The sequence below is a fragment of the Thermobia domestica genome, chromosome 17 (assembly GCF_964235325.1).
Source record: "Thermobia domestica chromosome 17, izTheDome1.hap1.1, whole genome shotgun sequence".
Taxonomy (NCBI): Eukaryota; Metazoa; Arthropoda; class Insecta; order Zygentoma; family Lepismatidae; genus Thermobia; species Thermobia domestica.
In genome coordinates this window covers 161,616,857-161,632,402 of record NC_137470.1, presented here as the reverse complement: position 1 = coordinate 161,632,402, position 15,546 = coordinate 161,616,857, and the positions used below count along the sequence as shown (strand labels likewise).

Sequence of the window (15,546 nt, the reverse complement as noted above, 5' to 3'; positions counted from 1 at the left end):
GGACAAAGCACCCATTAAAGCACACACACACGGACATTCCTTGTTTTTTCCCCTTACCCTTCATTTTAAATCAGCAATAATGTCAACTGAAATGACTTACTTTCAAGCCATAAAAATGACAAATAACTTACATCTTTAAAAGATTTATTGCCTTGAAATTTACTTTATACAGTGAAAGATAAGGAAGAATGGCACATTTCGGCTTCAGCTGATATAAAATTGAAACTTTTCAGTCTTTTCATTTTTACTAAGTACTCTTCAGATTCTACACAAAGTAATAAAAACTAGATTCAGCACCAAAAAGTATTCACATTTTCTGTGTAATTTCTCAAGGCAACAAGTATGTTTTGACATATAACGTATTCTATAGAAACAAAAAGAAAACACTGATTATACAAATCGGCACTAAAAGTATTACAGAACATCAATTTATCACAAACACGACTAGACACACACTGTGATAACGAAAAAATTGGAAAACTTTATATGGTTATATGTATGAAAATAATGAACTTCAACGCATGTGGTAAAAAAAATAAATAAATAAATAAAAAAATACATTAAACAGGGTGATTCAAACAAACGGGAAATTTTGGAAACTGTTGGCAATGGACAATCCTATGGAGCTACACTAGCGTACATTGCACACCAACAAAGTTACTGTGTGGTGTGCTATGTCATCATATAGTGTGATGGGTCCTTATTGTTTTGAGGACGAGAATGGCCATGAGATTACAATGACATCGAATCGTTACGTCGCTATGCTTGACACCTTTATTGTGCAACTACTACAGAGATTTCCACATATTATTGACACAGCTTGGTTTCAGCAAGATGGACTAACGTCCCACACAGCACGGATATCGATGTTTGCTGTACGCTAATTGTTTGGGGAACGTGTAATTTTGAAAAACGAAGACATTCAATGGACTCTCAGATCCCCTGGTTTGTTAGCTTGTGATTTCTTTTTGTGTATTCTAACATTACATAGTTTTTACTATTAAATGAGAAAATTTTATTTTTAAAAAATTCTTTATGAAATTATTTAATTTTCAAAATTTCCCGTTTTTTTAAATCACCCTGTATATACTTTCAAAAATGCAAACAGTATTTCAGTAGTTGAAATATTGTACAGTAGCGTTGAAAAAAAAAATACACGTCTTTCAGAAACTATCCCTTTTTGCGCAGGCATAATTGCAGAAAATCTAGTCTTACATTCGTTGTCTCCTAATACTTTCTTACCCAATTATGTTAGCAGCAAAAGTGGGTATCCACTTCCCTGAAGTTTCGTGTAACACTTGAATCAAATTTACCAACTGAAATAGTTTTCGGTACTATAGAGAATTATATTGATAGCTCGTCCGTAAGCTAAAAGTTGTAGGAGCGTATATATAGCTTCATCGCTCACTGTACCAACCACTGTTCAAATGGGAGATAGGTATGAAGTTTTAATTGTCTTTTTCCTTTTCACTTCAATGTGAAGCCGCCAGCAATGGAATGGAACAGTAACACGTTACATGAAATAATATAAAAAAAAAACAGTCACACTTTTCTACATAATACTTAAAACAGTTTTAATCCATAAACAAAAAACATACATATAAACAAACAAAAAAACACAAATATATGTAGATATATATATAGCAAGAGAGAGATTTGTTTCAAAATTGAGCAATGAAAGTTTTGTAAATTCATCAGTTTTCTAGGGATATCTATTTCGAAAAATAACGTTCTGAATACTAGGTGATATTCGTAAAACTGATCTAATAGCGTTTACTTAAACCATCGAAGTACGAGAATAAGGATAGATGCTCGTAGTTGAGTAAGATTTTTTTTTTAATACCTTCAGATGAAGGTAGATAATAAGGACTTCGAGATTAAGAGCCACATAGCTCAAATTTCGCTACTAAAATTTTCATTAATTAATAGATTGTGTGTTCTTTTAAATTAATTCCAATCGCAATATAGAACATTTTGTAGTTCTAAACTTAAATATATCAAAATATTAAAGCTCAAAATATCATCGGCAATCAACAGATGCCAAAATAAACCATCTAAAAACGAACATAATTTCACATGAAATATTCTATCACTTTTAACAGTAACATCTTGCACGTGTAACAATCTCTTGAAACCTTTAAAATCTCATTTAAAACTACTGGAGACTGAAGACTTTTGCTTCAGGAACAAACAAAATTTCTGTAGTCTAGAGGAAATAGAGGAGGTCCTCCAGCTGCGGATTGGGTTTCACGTGGAGCGACTGACCAACCAAATATGCCAGCTTGTGAGCATATTGACACGGGGCAGGCACACGTACAGTACCCTGCAAAAAGAAGACATTTACATTAATGCTGAAACCAATTTTGTTATTGACAATATTGAAAAGTTCTTAATAATAACAAGTTTGACATACTCAACGCTTATTTTTCTACGATTCTCCATTATTAAAATAAGTTTACATTATACGTCTTACAATTGAAGTTATTCGTTTAACCTATTTCACTGTCCCGAGTAAACTAATTATTTAAAATTCAACACTAACTACAATGAGAAATTCTAAGGTGGAATTACGAAGCATTCTCATCTTTTGAATGGAGTAGACATAACTGTATTCGTTAACATTCACTTATTCCGTGATTGTATCATATAGGGTTTGGATTATACGTTGAACCGAAGCCTCATGTCAGCTTCGTGAAGAAAAACTACAATTACAAGCAAGAGAGATTCAGCAAACATGGCTCTTGAAATTTATCGTATAGTAAAAAAGTTGTTGCCATGGAAGAAGGGAAAAACAGGGTTTTCTTTAATAGAAGTGTAGTGAAATTTCAGGATTAACTGCAACATCGGTGTCACATGGGTCTTAGGGTCAGTGAGGATAATTATCAGACACTGCCTACGGAGGGTAATTATGAGGCGCCCCTCACTGCTCTTCAACCCTGTAGCATAAATACAAATTAAGAGTACAGGCATTTCGTAACATCCTTCACAATGCTCTGGCTACATTTTCAAGTTTCAGTTTACAAAAGTTTGGGTTTACCAACTTTCTTAACAAACTCATTTAAAAAGAAAACTTGTTTTGAAATTTGAAATCCTATCATTACCTTTCATATCTACTCGTGCAGTAATATCACTATTGTGAAACCAATGGGTGTTGGTGGAAAACTGGTAGGTCACCAGTTACAGGTTAAATTGAATTTGTCCCTTCGGCTTTTGTTTCAGAATTACAAATTTTGTTATTCTATCTCATTTTTCTTATATGGAGAGTAATTATGAGACGCATGTTGGAATCTATCTCTGTATCCTACTATGTTAAGTTTCAAAAATGCTGTGTTCTGTAGTTAGTTAATCCTATAATCTTGTTTCTTACTAACTTTCAAAGTTGTAGACCTACATTATTTTGTTGAAAATAGCCTAGGCTGCACATCAATATACTCTACTAATAAAGGCATAGAAGTAGCCTAAGTTGTTTTTTTAGTAAACAGCCTAGAACTTGGTCTAAATTCGTTTCATAAGCCTGTTTTGTAATCTGAAACTATCTTGTATGGCCTATTAGCCTACTAGGCCTATTTTAGTCAACTTACAAAAATGTTAGAATAACATCAGTAGCTACTCCCACTTTCTTTAGTTATTTTCTTGAAATTCAGCCAAATCTTTGTATATCTTTATGTAATAAACACAGAATAACGAAGACTTCTTTCTCTCACAAATGGACTCCTTCATACCTAGATATCACGCACAGAAAGCTGGGGACAACAGGTGTCTCATAATTACCCACCCCGTGTCTCATAATTATCCTTTTGAAGGGAAATTATGAGACAGCACATATTGCAAATTTACTCATCATCATATGAGATGACAGGAAATTTCTTGGCAGCAAATTCTTACTCTATTGGCACCATGAACTGCTGCCCAGGTTAACTGCTTTCAAAACTAATGTAATCTGAGTAACGTGGTAAAGTTGTGAAATCTGTCTCATAATTACCCTCACTGACCCTACCTAGTTTACACAGAATTTTCTATAAATGCAGAAAAATAGAACCCCTTCGTGATTCCATAACAAACTTCTACAATGTGCTAAAAAAAAAAAAAAAAAAAAAAAAAAAAAAAAAAAAAAAAAAAAAAAATTGTTGTTACATATATTTTCTCCGAAATGATCGGATGACGTTGAAATACAAAAAGAATTATACATTTGACGTCAAATTAGAAGACCATAACAAAAGCTAAAATGTTCAATGCTTTTCTCATCTTTCTACCTAAATTCTAGTGAAATTTATGGGTGGTTTTGTGATTCTTTTTTCAAAAGTAGAAAACCAACATATATACGTGGATCGTTCAATATATAAATTTCCCTAAGCTGTATATAAAAAAAAGTAAATTATACATATATGTGTAGGTGGCTCCTTCCTCACTTTTCCACATAATCCCTATTGAGATTCAGGCATTTGCCTTTGTTGCAACAATTTGTGTAAATCCTTTGAAAAAAAATCAGGGTTCTGGCTATTTAGCACTCTCCTTACATTTCGGTTCACTTGACAGGAGACCAGGTCGTTTATGTCTAACCTGAACTCTTCTTCAGGGAAACGCAATTCGATATAAGCGACTTGGTCTCTTCTTGGCGATAACTCCCACCCTACTCAGCAAGCAAACAAGAGACAAAATTGAAGAATTAGGGTGGGAAAGGCTGCTCCACCCTCCATAGAGCCTCAATTTAGCACCGAGTTACTTCCATCTTTTTCCACTGTTAAAGTCTGCATTGCAAGCTGAATGTTTCGAAACAGATAAAGAAGTGGAGCGGAATGTAAGGAGAATGCTAAATAGCCAAAGACTTTCTTTTTTTTTTTTTTTTTTTTTTTTTCAAAGGGTTTGTACAATCCGCGGCAAAAAACCTGCAACATGAGCATATAAGTTTATTGTGAAATGACGAAGTCTTTTGCTCCAAAATAAGTGTGCACCGGAGGAGGCCGAGGTTTATCCTGGCATGATTCGTTCCACTTAGACGTTATGTTAATTCCCTGTGCTGTTAGGCGTAGATTCACGATAAACTTACAACCTTATGTTGCAGGTTTTTTGCCGCGGATTGTACAAATTGCTGCAAGGGTGAGACAATAGCCTGAATCTCAATGAGAAATATACGGAGAGGTGAAGAAGGAAAAAAATGAAATTAAATCTTTAAGTTTTACGTCCCACGGTTATGCCGGTTAGGCTAAAGGAAACGGTGATGATGAGAGATGAGGAAATGATGGAATGAATAAAGTGAGAGGAAACGGGAGAACCCCGAGGAAACCCACGCACACGATGTTTGTCCACCACAAAGCTCACTTGGCGTTAGCTGGGACCAAGCCAAACACCCCACGCACCAGAGGTGAACGCTCTACCACTGAGCCACCGGAGTCCATCGTAGTCGGGTCAAGACTTCACGAAGGAATGAATATATGCAGTATCCAAAAATCATGTTTCAGAATCCTGCGCTACTGACGCAACAATTTTTATAGAGGAAGTTTGGCTACGGGCATATAATTTGAAGTACTCACCAACTACCTCTATAAAAATTGTTGCGGAAGTACTTTTGAATTCTGAAATTTGGATATTTGGATGGGGCACATACTAGTTCCTAAGCGAAGTCTTGACCTGAATACGGTAAGTCCCATAGGTTTGGGGTTATGAACCTTTAAAGTTCATTTTTTTTCATGTTTTCGGGAGCCTATAACTCCGAAGGGAAGCGTTTGTGCACCCACGTTGATCTATACTTTTTACCTTATCTTGGTGTCAGGAATCATCTCCCAAACGTTGTCGGTGTTAAGACATCAAGCAGCTAAACGGACGAAAAAAAAAAAAAAAAAAAAAACAGCAATGGATCAAATAGCTGTAACAATACTATGAAAGCGAATAGTTCGGCGAAGTATGATTTCAAAAACTAAGGTGCTGCTTCCTGTTATTACCGCTGTCATGGAAAGCAAAGTTAGAAGTGTAAAACACGGAAGGGAGAAAAATACTTTTATATTCGGAAACAATTATTTAGAAAGAAAAAAAAAAGTATTACTAAATGTTCGCGGTAAATATACGGTGTTACAAAAATGCGTCACAATGTCTTGGGAACTGATTCCTCACATCAAAATAAGAAAAAATGTTCATATGGACCTGTGTTCAAAAGTGGATAGTTTCGGAGTTATAAGGTGCCGAAAACGTGAAATAAGTGAACTTTAATAATTCATGACCTATAGTAGTCAAGTCAAGACATCACTGCGGAACTGGTATGTGAACTATCCAAATATTCATGTTTAAGATGATCCAGTACTTGCAAACCAATTTTTAGAGATGTAGGTGGAGAGTGATCAAGTACTCACAAACAGGTTCTCTAAAAATGATTATGCAAGTACCGAAGGTTTTGAAAGATTGTGACGAAATATAAGAAAGAGAAAAAAAAACGTATCATCAACGAACCATTCACTGAATCAAAACTCTGCAAGCAACTGAAATAATCTGCTAACGTCAAGTTACGGCAATGTTTCCTCACTTTTCCTCCATGGGCTTTAGTAACTACCTAACAAGTATTCCACCAACGAAGAGGCAAAGCGCTCAAGAAATTAGAATGGATAACCGTATTGGAACTCAAATTACTTAATTTGGTGAAAGCAAGAGAAGTTGATCGAAGATGAATCAATTACTAATTTGGAATCAACCCATTGCAAGGTCAAGAGAAGCTTGTAAGGCCAATAAATAACTACATTTGTCAAAGTAAGAAAAAGGATCCTCATATATTGCGCTTTTGTTATTGAAATGAAAATGAAATTTTTGAGTTTTACGTCCCACGGTTATGACGATTAGGCTAAAGGAGACGGTGATGATGAGAAATGAATGAAAATGGTGGAATGAAGAAAGTGGGAGGAAACGAAAGAACACCGAGGAAATCCACGCACACCGTGTTTGTCCACCACAAAGTTCAATTGGTGCGAGCTGGGATCGAACCAGGGACCCCAAGTACCAGAGGTGAATGCTCTACCACTGAGCCACCGCGGTCCCAACTTTTGTTATTATTATTGTGACGAGCTACAACTGTTTCACTGAATACTGGTATCTTTTTCCGTCATGGATTATAATCATTAACCTGCAAAATGTGCAGCATATTGTTCACAGAACAGATATGTTTTCCTTGCACACAAGCTGTAAATATCTCACTTTAAGATGATAACTAATGAATCTTCATCCAAGCATTATATAGAAAGCTTACTGAGGAAGGTGGTAGTATGCACCAAAACAATTTTGGTTCTTTAAAAAAAAGACAACAGATGCATATCAATAATAGCGTGCGTCAATTACATACCCTGACTTACACTTTTGTCAACATTCAATATTATGGTAGTTCTACTTACGCTGAAGTTGTAATACAGGTGGGTCATCTTGTACGTCAGACGCTGTACCTTATCAGGATCTAAGCCAATGTTGTCCGTCAACACATTGTATGATGTTGGACTAACCGTGCCCTGGCGCACCGACTGTGATACCAAGTAGAAGTCGTACCTACGAGATGATGAAGATACTGATAACAAAATGATAAAATGATCAAAGTGAATAATAAACGATTATAGAACTTTATTTTTGCATTCGCTTTATCACGTCAACTTTTGTAACAAAACATTTTATGACAACTTCACAAGAATCGTGTGAAATTTGACATTTTTCTTTAAAATTTTACGGAATTAAAAATGATACGGCAACAACACAAAGGTCACCCACTTCATCTACATGTGCAATATTCTTGCAGATTTTCATTATACAGGGCGTCCCAGAAGTAGTGACTTTGTTGTTAGGCTGTATGATTGATGTTGTTATTTGTTTGTTTGTTTGTTTTTTTGTTAGTGTTGTGGTGTAATGGTGTTTTTCCTTGATTTCAGTTGGCAACACTAGAACATGAAGGCTCGCCTGACAGTTGAGAAGTGTGTCCAAGACGTTTGCCTATTTTCTGAGACACCCAACGATACGGAAGTCCAGCAACGACTGAAAGAGCTGTACGGTGATCCTGCGCCACAGAGGAAGACAATAAGATGGGTAAACGAATCCTTCGATACCACTGGTAGTGTACAAGAGGCCGAGTAGGTCTAGGTCCATCAACAATCCCGCAAATGCGGCTCGGATACAGGCGGAACTTCTAAAGTTTAAATGTGCGTCTCCGGATGCATCAATGTTAATGGCCGCCAGGTGAAACTCCGAATGAAGAATAGGGATTAGATAAAGTAAAGCACTTGATTTTTACATCATTCCTCTGTACTTACAATTTTGTTTCATGTCATTCCTGTTTATAATAAAAAATGTACTGATCACTCAAAAAGATAGTTGAGTTGATTTTAGTTTAGCGTCCCTTTCAGCAGCGAGGCTATATGAGACGTGGACCTACTGATTAACGTGGAATCCGAACCACATGAGCTCCCGCCGGGGATCTCTCACGCCAAAGGCGCGTACGCTAACCGCTTAGCCACGGAGGAGCTCACTCAAAAGGTAAGTCACTACTTCTGGTACACCCAGTATGTAGCTTCCTCATTCCAGCAGTTCTTAAACTGTTTCTAAGAATGATCTTTACTTTCAGTTTTAAAATGTAATATCTGTTCGAATGTTTTATACCAAAGTAGTCTCTATTTCATTTATCTAATGTACCAACGTAAACCACAAAGAGGTATAGAATAGTGAATTTAATACAATAGAACCGACAATCAGAAATTCTTAGTAATTTCTCTATTGCCTGAATCTGTGTAATTAGTTGACTTAAGGATTAAGTGTTGTCTCCATTTAGGTTCAGTGTTCCTTGAGTTATACACTTTGTCTTGAATAGGTTTGTGACGTCACACTATGGTGTCTTTATATTTTTCAGCGTCCAGTTCACACAAACAAATTTTTAAACGTAGGTGTATTATTGCACGATTTTGTTTTACATCCTTAAGGCATGTTCACGAGCAGAGAAATAAATTTTACTCAAGACTGCAAAGTAGCACTGAGCCAAATATAGAAGAAAGGTTTAACCTTCGGATACCCAAGGGAGGTACAAAAGTACTCCATGCGTATGTTTTAATGTATATTTTATGTAAGACATCCGAGGTTGACTAGCGTTCTTTACATTGTAGGCCGACCTGTAAGGAAACTTATTTTCTCATTAACAATTTTGTTGTAAGGTGATCTGCTTACGTATGTGGTTAAAACTATACTGGGGGTACATTTGTACCTCTCTTGGGTATCTATGTTACCATATCTGTTTCAAGTATTTTATTGTTGTGTTTTATTATTGTAAAGAGTAAAATAAAGAACAGGTAATATTAGAGTCTGTTGCAATATTGCATTCACTTTGCAATATTGCAACCTTTCCTGCCACAAAAATATAACGAAATTAATACAGTTCCATAGCGTATAAACAAATTTCCGTTTCGCTAACCTAACCTACCTAAATTTACCCTAACTAACCTATGCTAACAAAACCAACATAACCTAACAAAGCACAAGTCAACATAAACTAACATATCAATATTATCGATGCCACAAATAAGGACATTTTTAATTGCAAATAGTTGTATTGTCGTACACCTGTACCCCTGTTGGTAATTTGGAGCTAAAAAATATCATGGGTATCCGAGGGTTAATCTGCAACCAACTATTATTACTACAAAACATGAAAAATAAAATGTTTTATAAATACGTTAGTACGTGACATTTCAACGTACTTCAGATATTGAACTCAGCGAAGTAATATATATATATTAATCATAATGGACCTCGCTCGCTACAGGAACTTGCTTTCCAAATAAAGATTTTAACTCCCACTACAATGGTATACACTTCCTAATCCGAACTATATATAAAACTACATGAACTGACTCACTGGCATAAAATAACGGGTACTTGCGGTTGACATGGCCGTAGCTTTTTGGAAATAACCGACAGAAAAATTTCCAAAAGTGAATATTTTCAATTTTAGGGGGGTCTATAAAGAGGGGGATGAAGAAATTCCCCATGTTACTTAAAAGGACCATTTTTTTCTTTTTTAGTGGGGTTTTATGAACTGAAAACTCTTGCCAATGTTATTTATATGGGACATCTTTTACACTCCAAAATTATTGGGCACTGTACGGCTACAATCATCAAATTTGGTATGATCGGGACTAACCCACAGGAAAACTGCCAAAAGTGAATATTTAAAGTTATTATGAGGCCTTAAGAGGGGATGAAGAAATTTCCTATGTTATTTAAATGGACCTTTTTTTCGGACCTATCATCTCATATTTTAGGTACTTGGAATTGGAATAAAAACTTGAAATTCAGTATGTTTGTACGTTTTTTATAAGATTATTTAACAAAGTCACTAAAAATAGAAATTTCCACTGTAGAGTAGTTTTAAGGAGAACTGAAAAATCTTTCCCATGTTATTTACATGGGACATCTTCTACCCCCCAAAATTTTTAGGCACTTCCGACAGGATTAGAATGATGAAATTTGGCATGATTGTACCATTCTAGGACTAACTCTCAGGAAAATTTCCAAAAGTGGATATTTTTAATTTTTTAGGGGTATAATGGGGGAATGGAAGAAATTCCCATGAAATTTAAATGAGCGTTTTCTTGTGATACAAAATATTATTTTCTAGATACTTGAAATAGGGAAAGAAACTTGAAATTCGGTAGAATTATGGGTTTAAGAGGAGCGAGGCCGTAGGCTGAGCAAACACGGGGGTCTGGGGGAGGAGGGGGGGGGGGGGTAGAGCACTCAGCTAGCCAAAGGCTAGTTTCTTATATAGTTACTTTATTTCCTAGCAAAGACAAGATTTTTGCCTGCTATTTCCTTAAACGGTTTCATATTTCCAAAACACATGTCAGCCAACCAGACAGGCGATGGACTTCTGTCATTTAGCTCGAAAGAACAAGATTATACAAGATCTTTTTAAAGGTATAAAACCTCAAAATATCTGATATTTTCATATGTAATCAGTAATTATTTCTATCGAGAATACCAATGTAAGTAGTAACTATCCTTACCTCTCTGGCAATGTGATACAGTCATCTGCAACAGTCCCCGGTCGTGGATTTTGTTTATCCACGAAGAGCCTAGTGTTAATTCTCTTAGATACAACAATAAATGCCATCTTTACTATTCCTGGGCCTCCATACATTTGGTTTAGATTTTTCTGTTAAAGGAAACAATGCAAAGTTTGAAAACCAAAACAGTTCTTTTATGAAGGAGCTTCAAATAAAGTATGCACTATAGAGTTTCTGAGATAAAAGAAAGAGAATGTCTGGTTACTATCAAACAGTTTTACTATGCAGCACGACACTGAAAAGTCTTTATAGATTTAATTCATAATTCCCAAGTAATTTGTAAAGTAAAACATATAAAGAACCTTCACGACTTCCAAATGAATTTGAAACGAAATGAATTTGTAAACGGAAATGCACTTAACATTTTGAAAGAAATATTTCACTACGTAAATACTCACATTTCACGTACTATCCTTCAGAAGCATGTGAAAAGAAAAAGTTTTACTTTGTAATATTTAAAAACAGCTAATACGGTGGTTCTTAGATTAATTAAACATCATGAATACTGATTGTTCTGAGGCATAACTTATACTGGCTGCGTGCCTGTAAGATTGAAGCTGCGTGCCTGTAAGACCTTTTTTTTTTTTCCTTCTTCAAATTACGAAGAGTGATCAGAAAGTAAGTTTACAAAGCCTGCAGTAAAGCATGTATATATTATTTCATACAACCAATACAGCCAACAGATAATGAATACGTTAGGTTGTTTTTCAACATAGTCTCCATATCGGTTGAGGCACTTGTCGCATCGTGGCGTGAGTTTGAAGATTCCCTCTTGGTAAAACTCCTTTCCCTGTATGTTCAACCATGTTGTCACGAAGTGTCTCTAGTACTGCAGAATATAGTGCACAATGTGACAAACACTTCCAAACGACATTCTCAATTCTGCCATCAGATGGCGTAACGTGACCCTCCTGTTGTCTGAATCAGCTTCTCTACGCAAGCTGTGTTCAAATCTCTTGACGCCGTGCTGTGTCTGCTACTGCGCTCCTCGTCGGTGACGTTTTCTCTACCAGCCACAAACTTTCGACACCATTCTGCAACATGCTGACGAGTTATTACAGCCTCTCCGTAAACCTCTACCAGCTGCTGGCGAATTTCAGCCGCGGTTACATGTTTCGCCCACAGAAATCGAATAATTGAGCGGACTTCTTCGCGAGACCGGTTTTCCAAACGAGTTTCCCTACAACTAGCGCCGTACGTGGTGGCAGGCTGAAACTCTGCACAGTTGCCAACTCAATGTATTAAAACTACCTCACTTTCCTCATTCCTCTATAACAGACGAAACTCCAGAAATATCGGTCTTGTAACCTGTTTCTGATCCTCCCTCGTATCTTGCCGATCTTACATATGTTATCTGCTTAAAGCTCTTCCTCTGTCTCACATAATACAGTCTTATGTTATATTCAAGTAATCCAGAGCTGTACAGATTAGGGATGGCCACATTTTCCGGAAAAACGGAAAATTTTCCGGAAAACGGAAGATGGGAAATCTTCCGGAAAATCGGAACGGAAAATTTTCCGGAAAAACGAAAACGGGAAATTTTCCGGAAAATCGGAAGACGGAAAATTTTCCGGAAAAACGGAAAATGTGATTTTCGGAAACCGGAAAACTCTTTTCCCGGAAATGGCCATCCCTAGTACAGATATCTAACGATTCTAAAACAACTATATGGTGATTAATATTTAAATCGCCAAATATATTATGTTAGTATATATTATTACATGGTGGACTAATTATCTTGATACTGTACGCTCTTGTAACTTTTGAACTAATGAAAAACAAAAAAGCTAAAATTTTTAATGCGCTTTATTAGGAGAAAGTAAAAATTACAAATATATATATATATATATATATATATATATATATATATATATATATTTTTTATAGAAAATATAACTTTTTATTCCAATGTTAAAAGATGAAAAAATAAGTTCAAACGATTATTTTGTATTCTCTTACAAGAGGAAATGGACAAAAGGGAATTGTTTTATTGCTATTTTGTAGATTTGGCGATAGCTCGCAACCAAAGTTATCTTAAATGAATTCTAACTATTTGTGTAAATAGTTTAAGTATGTTTATATTTAATTTGTTTTCAGGCAAGAGCTTGGACACTGTCACGTACTCGGTGTACTAATCACTTGCGTCATTAGTAAATAGGGTATATGCTAATTCCAGAACCTCAAGGTATAAATTAATATAAAAAGACGCGGAATCGGACAGGGAGGTATTCTGGCTCCGACCGCGAAAGACAGTCAGCGTCCCGCAAGAAAAGTCATGTCTCTTGAAGGAAAACAAGAATTTTAAGAATGATTAAAAAAAAAAAAAAAAAAAAAAAAAAAAAAAAAAAAAAATGGATCAAAAGATTGCGATCTTAGCCAATAATTAGATGTTGGATCAGGAGCCACAAAATTTTTGAACGGCCTCTAAATTGAGATTTCATATTTTTTACAGAATAAGCACATCATACTGAGTTAAGTGGTAGTTTTGGTTTGGCTACACTATATGTAGTTCTCCGATATAAGGCCAACCAGAAAATTTCTGCCTGAAATATATTGGATCTTTTGACCCAAAAACAACATGAGAGGTTCATGTGGTTCAAAGAAGATTCTTTCACTGTATTTAAGTTGTATTTTTATTAATGTGTACCAAAAACTATCGCCAATAGAATCCAATGCTTAAATTTTAGTCTTACTTGTAATAGCACAAAGGGTACATTTTCGTATTCATTTGCTTTTTCTGTAACATTATCTGGTTCATACACTGTTATGTAAAAAAAGGAGCAGCGAAAAAGTTCTCGGAATGCTGTTGTAGTTTTGACATTAGTGACGCAATCACAATGAATCTTGTACAAAAATGCTTAGATTGACTACAGATCATAACAGGCAGTGTAGCTGAACGGAGGAGCATCTGGTGATCAGTCCGCTCAATTTCATATATCGAGAACGCGCAAACATCAAGTTCATGTGCAAATTGGGGAAAACCTATTTCAGACAGTTTGATAGCCTTAACCCATTGCGTCCCGTTGGCAACTTAAGTTGCCACGGCAATTTTTTGTCATAACACAGAAACTCATGGATTGCATTGCTGGTTTTAACCGTGAAGTTAGTTTGGAGTCTGTTTCGTCATAGCATTGTTGCATTTTCTTTGTATGATATATTGACGTAAGGTTAGCACTGTTTTTTTTTTTTTTTTTTTTTTTTTTTTGGGTACAATGTGTTTTGAGGAGAAAGACTCAACTAGATTGATTTGAAAGTCTCCAGAAGAAAGGATTGAAGGTCTGTAAAGGAAGGAAATGAAATGAAATTTTTGAGTTTTACGTCCCACGGTTATGCCGGTTAGGCTAAAGGAGACGGAGATGATGAGTAATGAATGAAATGGCGGAATGAAGAAAGTGGGAGGAAACGGGAGAACCCCAAGAAAACCCACGCACACGGTGTTTGTCCACCACAAAGCTCACTTGGCGGGAGCAGGGATTGAACCCGAGACCCCTAGCACCAGAGGTGAACGCTCTACCACTGAGCCACCGCGGCCCCCCTGTCTGTAAAGGAAGGATTGATTTGATTTTAGTTATGTTTTTGCAGTGTCTTTTCTCTCTCAAAATTGTAACTTTTCAAAATGTTCCCTGTTTTGAATATGTATGTCCCTGTTGGTAACTTAAGTTGCCGGGCTAAAAAGAGAAAATAAATAGGCGAACAAAAACTTTTCAAAATACCAGTGGAGAATTCTGGGCACTAATGAATTAAAAACTGTTTAGCACCATTGTTTTGTTTGGCTCTTTCCAAAGCTATAAATGAGCCTTTTCCGTTTCGCCAACGTAGAATAGATCAAAACTAACGCGAGGGCGGAGCTTCGGAAGATACCAAAAGAAGTCTTTCGTCTCTGTTTCCACCAATCACAGTAGCGGTGTAACATGTGTGTGTGTGTGTGTGTTCTGAAGGTGCTAACTTTGAAGGCGATTAATTAAATGTGTACTTATATATATACTCTTAGTTTATACCACAGTCTGTAAATAGAAGTCTGTACCTCATAAGAAAGAAAAGAAAAACTAATCTTTACTTTATTTTTTACTAGCTGATATACCCATTCTTCGCATGAGTCAGATTTGGCTCCAGTCGATGAAGGCTGTATTTGGAAGTCAACATCTGTGGGAGTATCACCATTCATCTCAGCGACCGCGAAAACTATGGATTTGACACTAATATCGGTAATTTTGGATTATTTTTACATGTCTCAGTAACCTCCCCCCGGTGACCCCTGGCTCGCAGCCAAATGGAATGAATTTGGAATTTAATGCGATTGGAGTTTCACCATTGTTCTCAGTGACAACGAAAACTATGAATTTGACAGGAATATCGGTCATTTTCTACTACTTTTACATGTTCCGGTAAACGTCTCCCTTCTCTGAGACTTCCTTGGTTAGAATTTTGAAGAAAGAAAAAAAAAAAAACGCTTTGTCTTGGTCTGGGGCCTCGA

The 15,546-nt window shown here is 36.0% G+C and overlaps 1 protein-coding gene across 5 annotated transcripts in view; it reads right to left on the bottom strand.

Moving 5' to 3' along the window:
* Positions 1-304: 304 nt before the first annotated feature.
* The window catches only part of LOC145674450 (piwi-like protein Siwi), a 197,318-nt gene continuing 182,076 nt past the window's right edge, over positions 305-15,546 (bottom strand). For 4 of the 5 annotated variants that reach the window (XM_081744514.1, XM_081744513.1, XM_081744515.1 and 1 more), the window contains exons 16-18: positions 11,013-11,161; positions 7,371-7,518; positions 305-2,323 (exon numbers count right to left, since the gene is read on the bottom strand). In XM_081744514.1, coding sequence (XP_081600640.1) covers positions 2,207-2,323; positions 7,371-7,518; positions 11,013-11,161 — 414 coding nt within the window. In that variant the 3' untranslated portion in view covers positions 305-2,206. Of the gene's footprint in view, positions 2,324-7,370; positions 7,519-11,012; positions 11,162-11,470; positions 11,486-15,546 lie in introns of those variants that run through there. The other variant, XM_081744518.1, reaches the window with a different exon arrangement.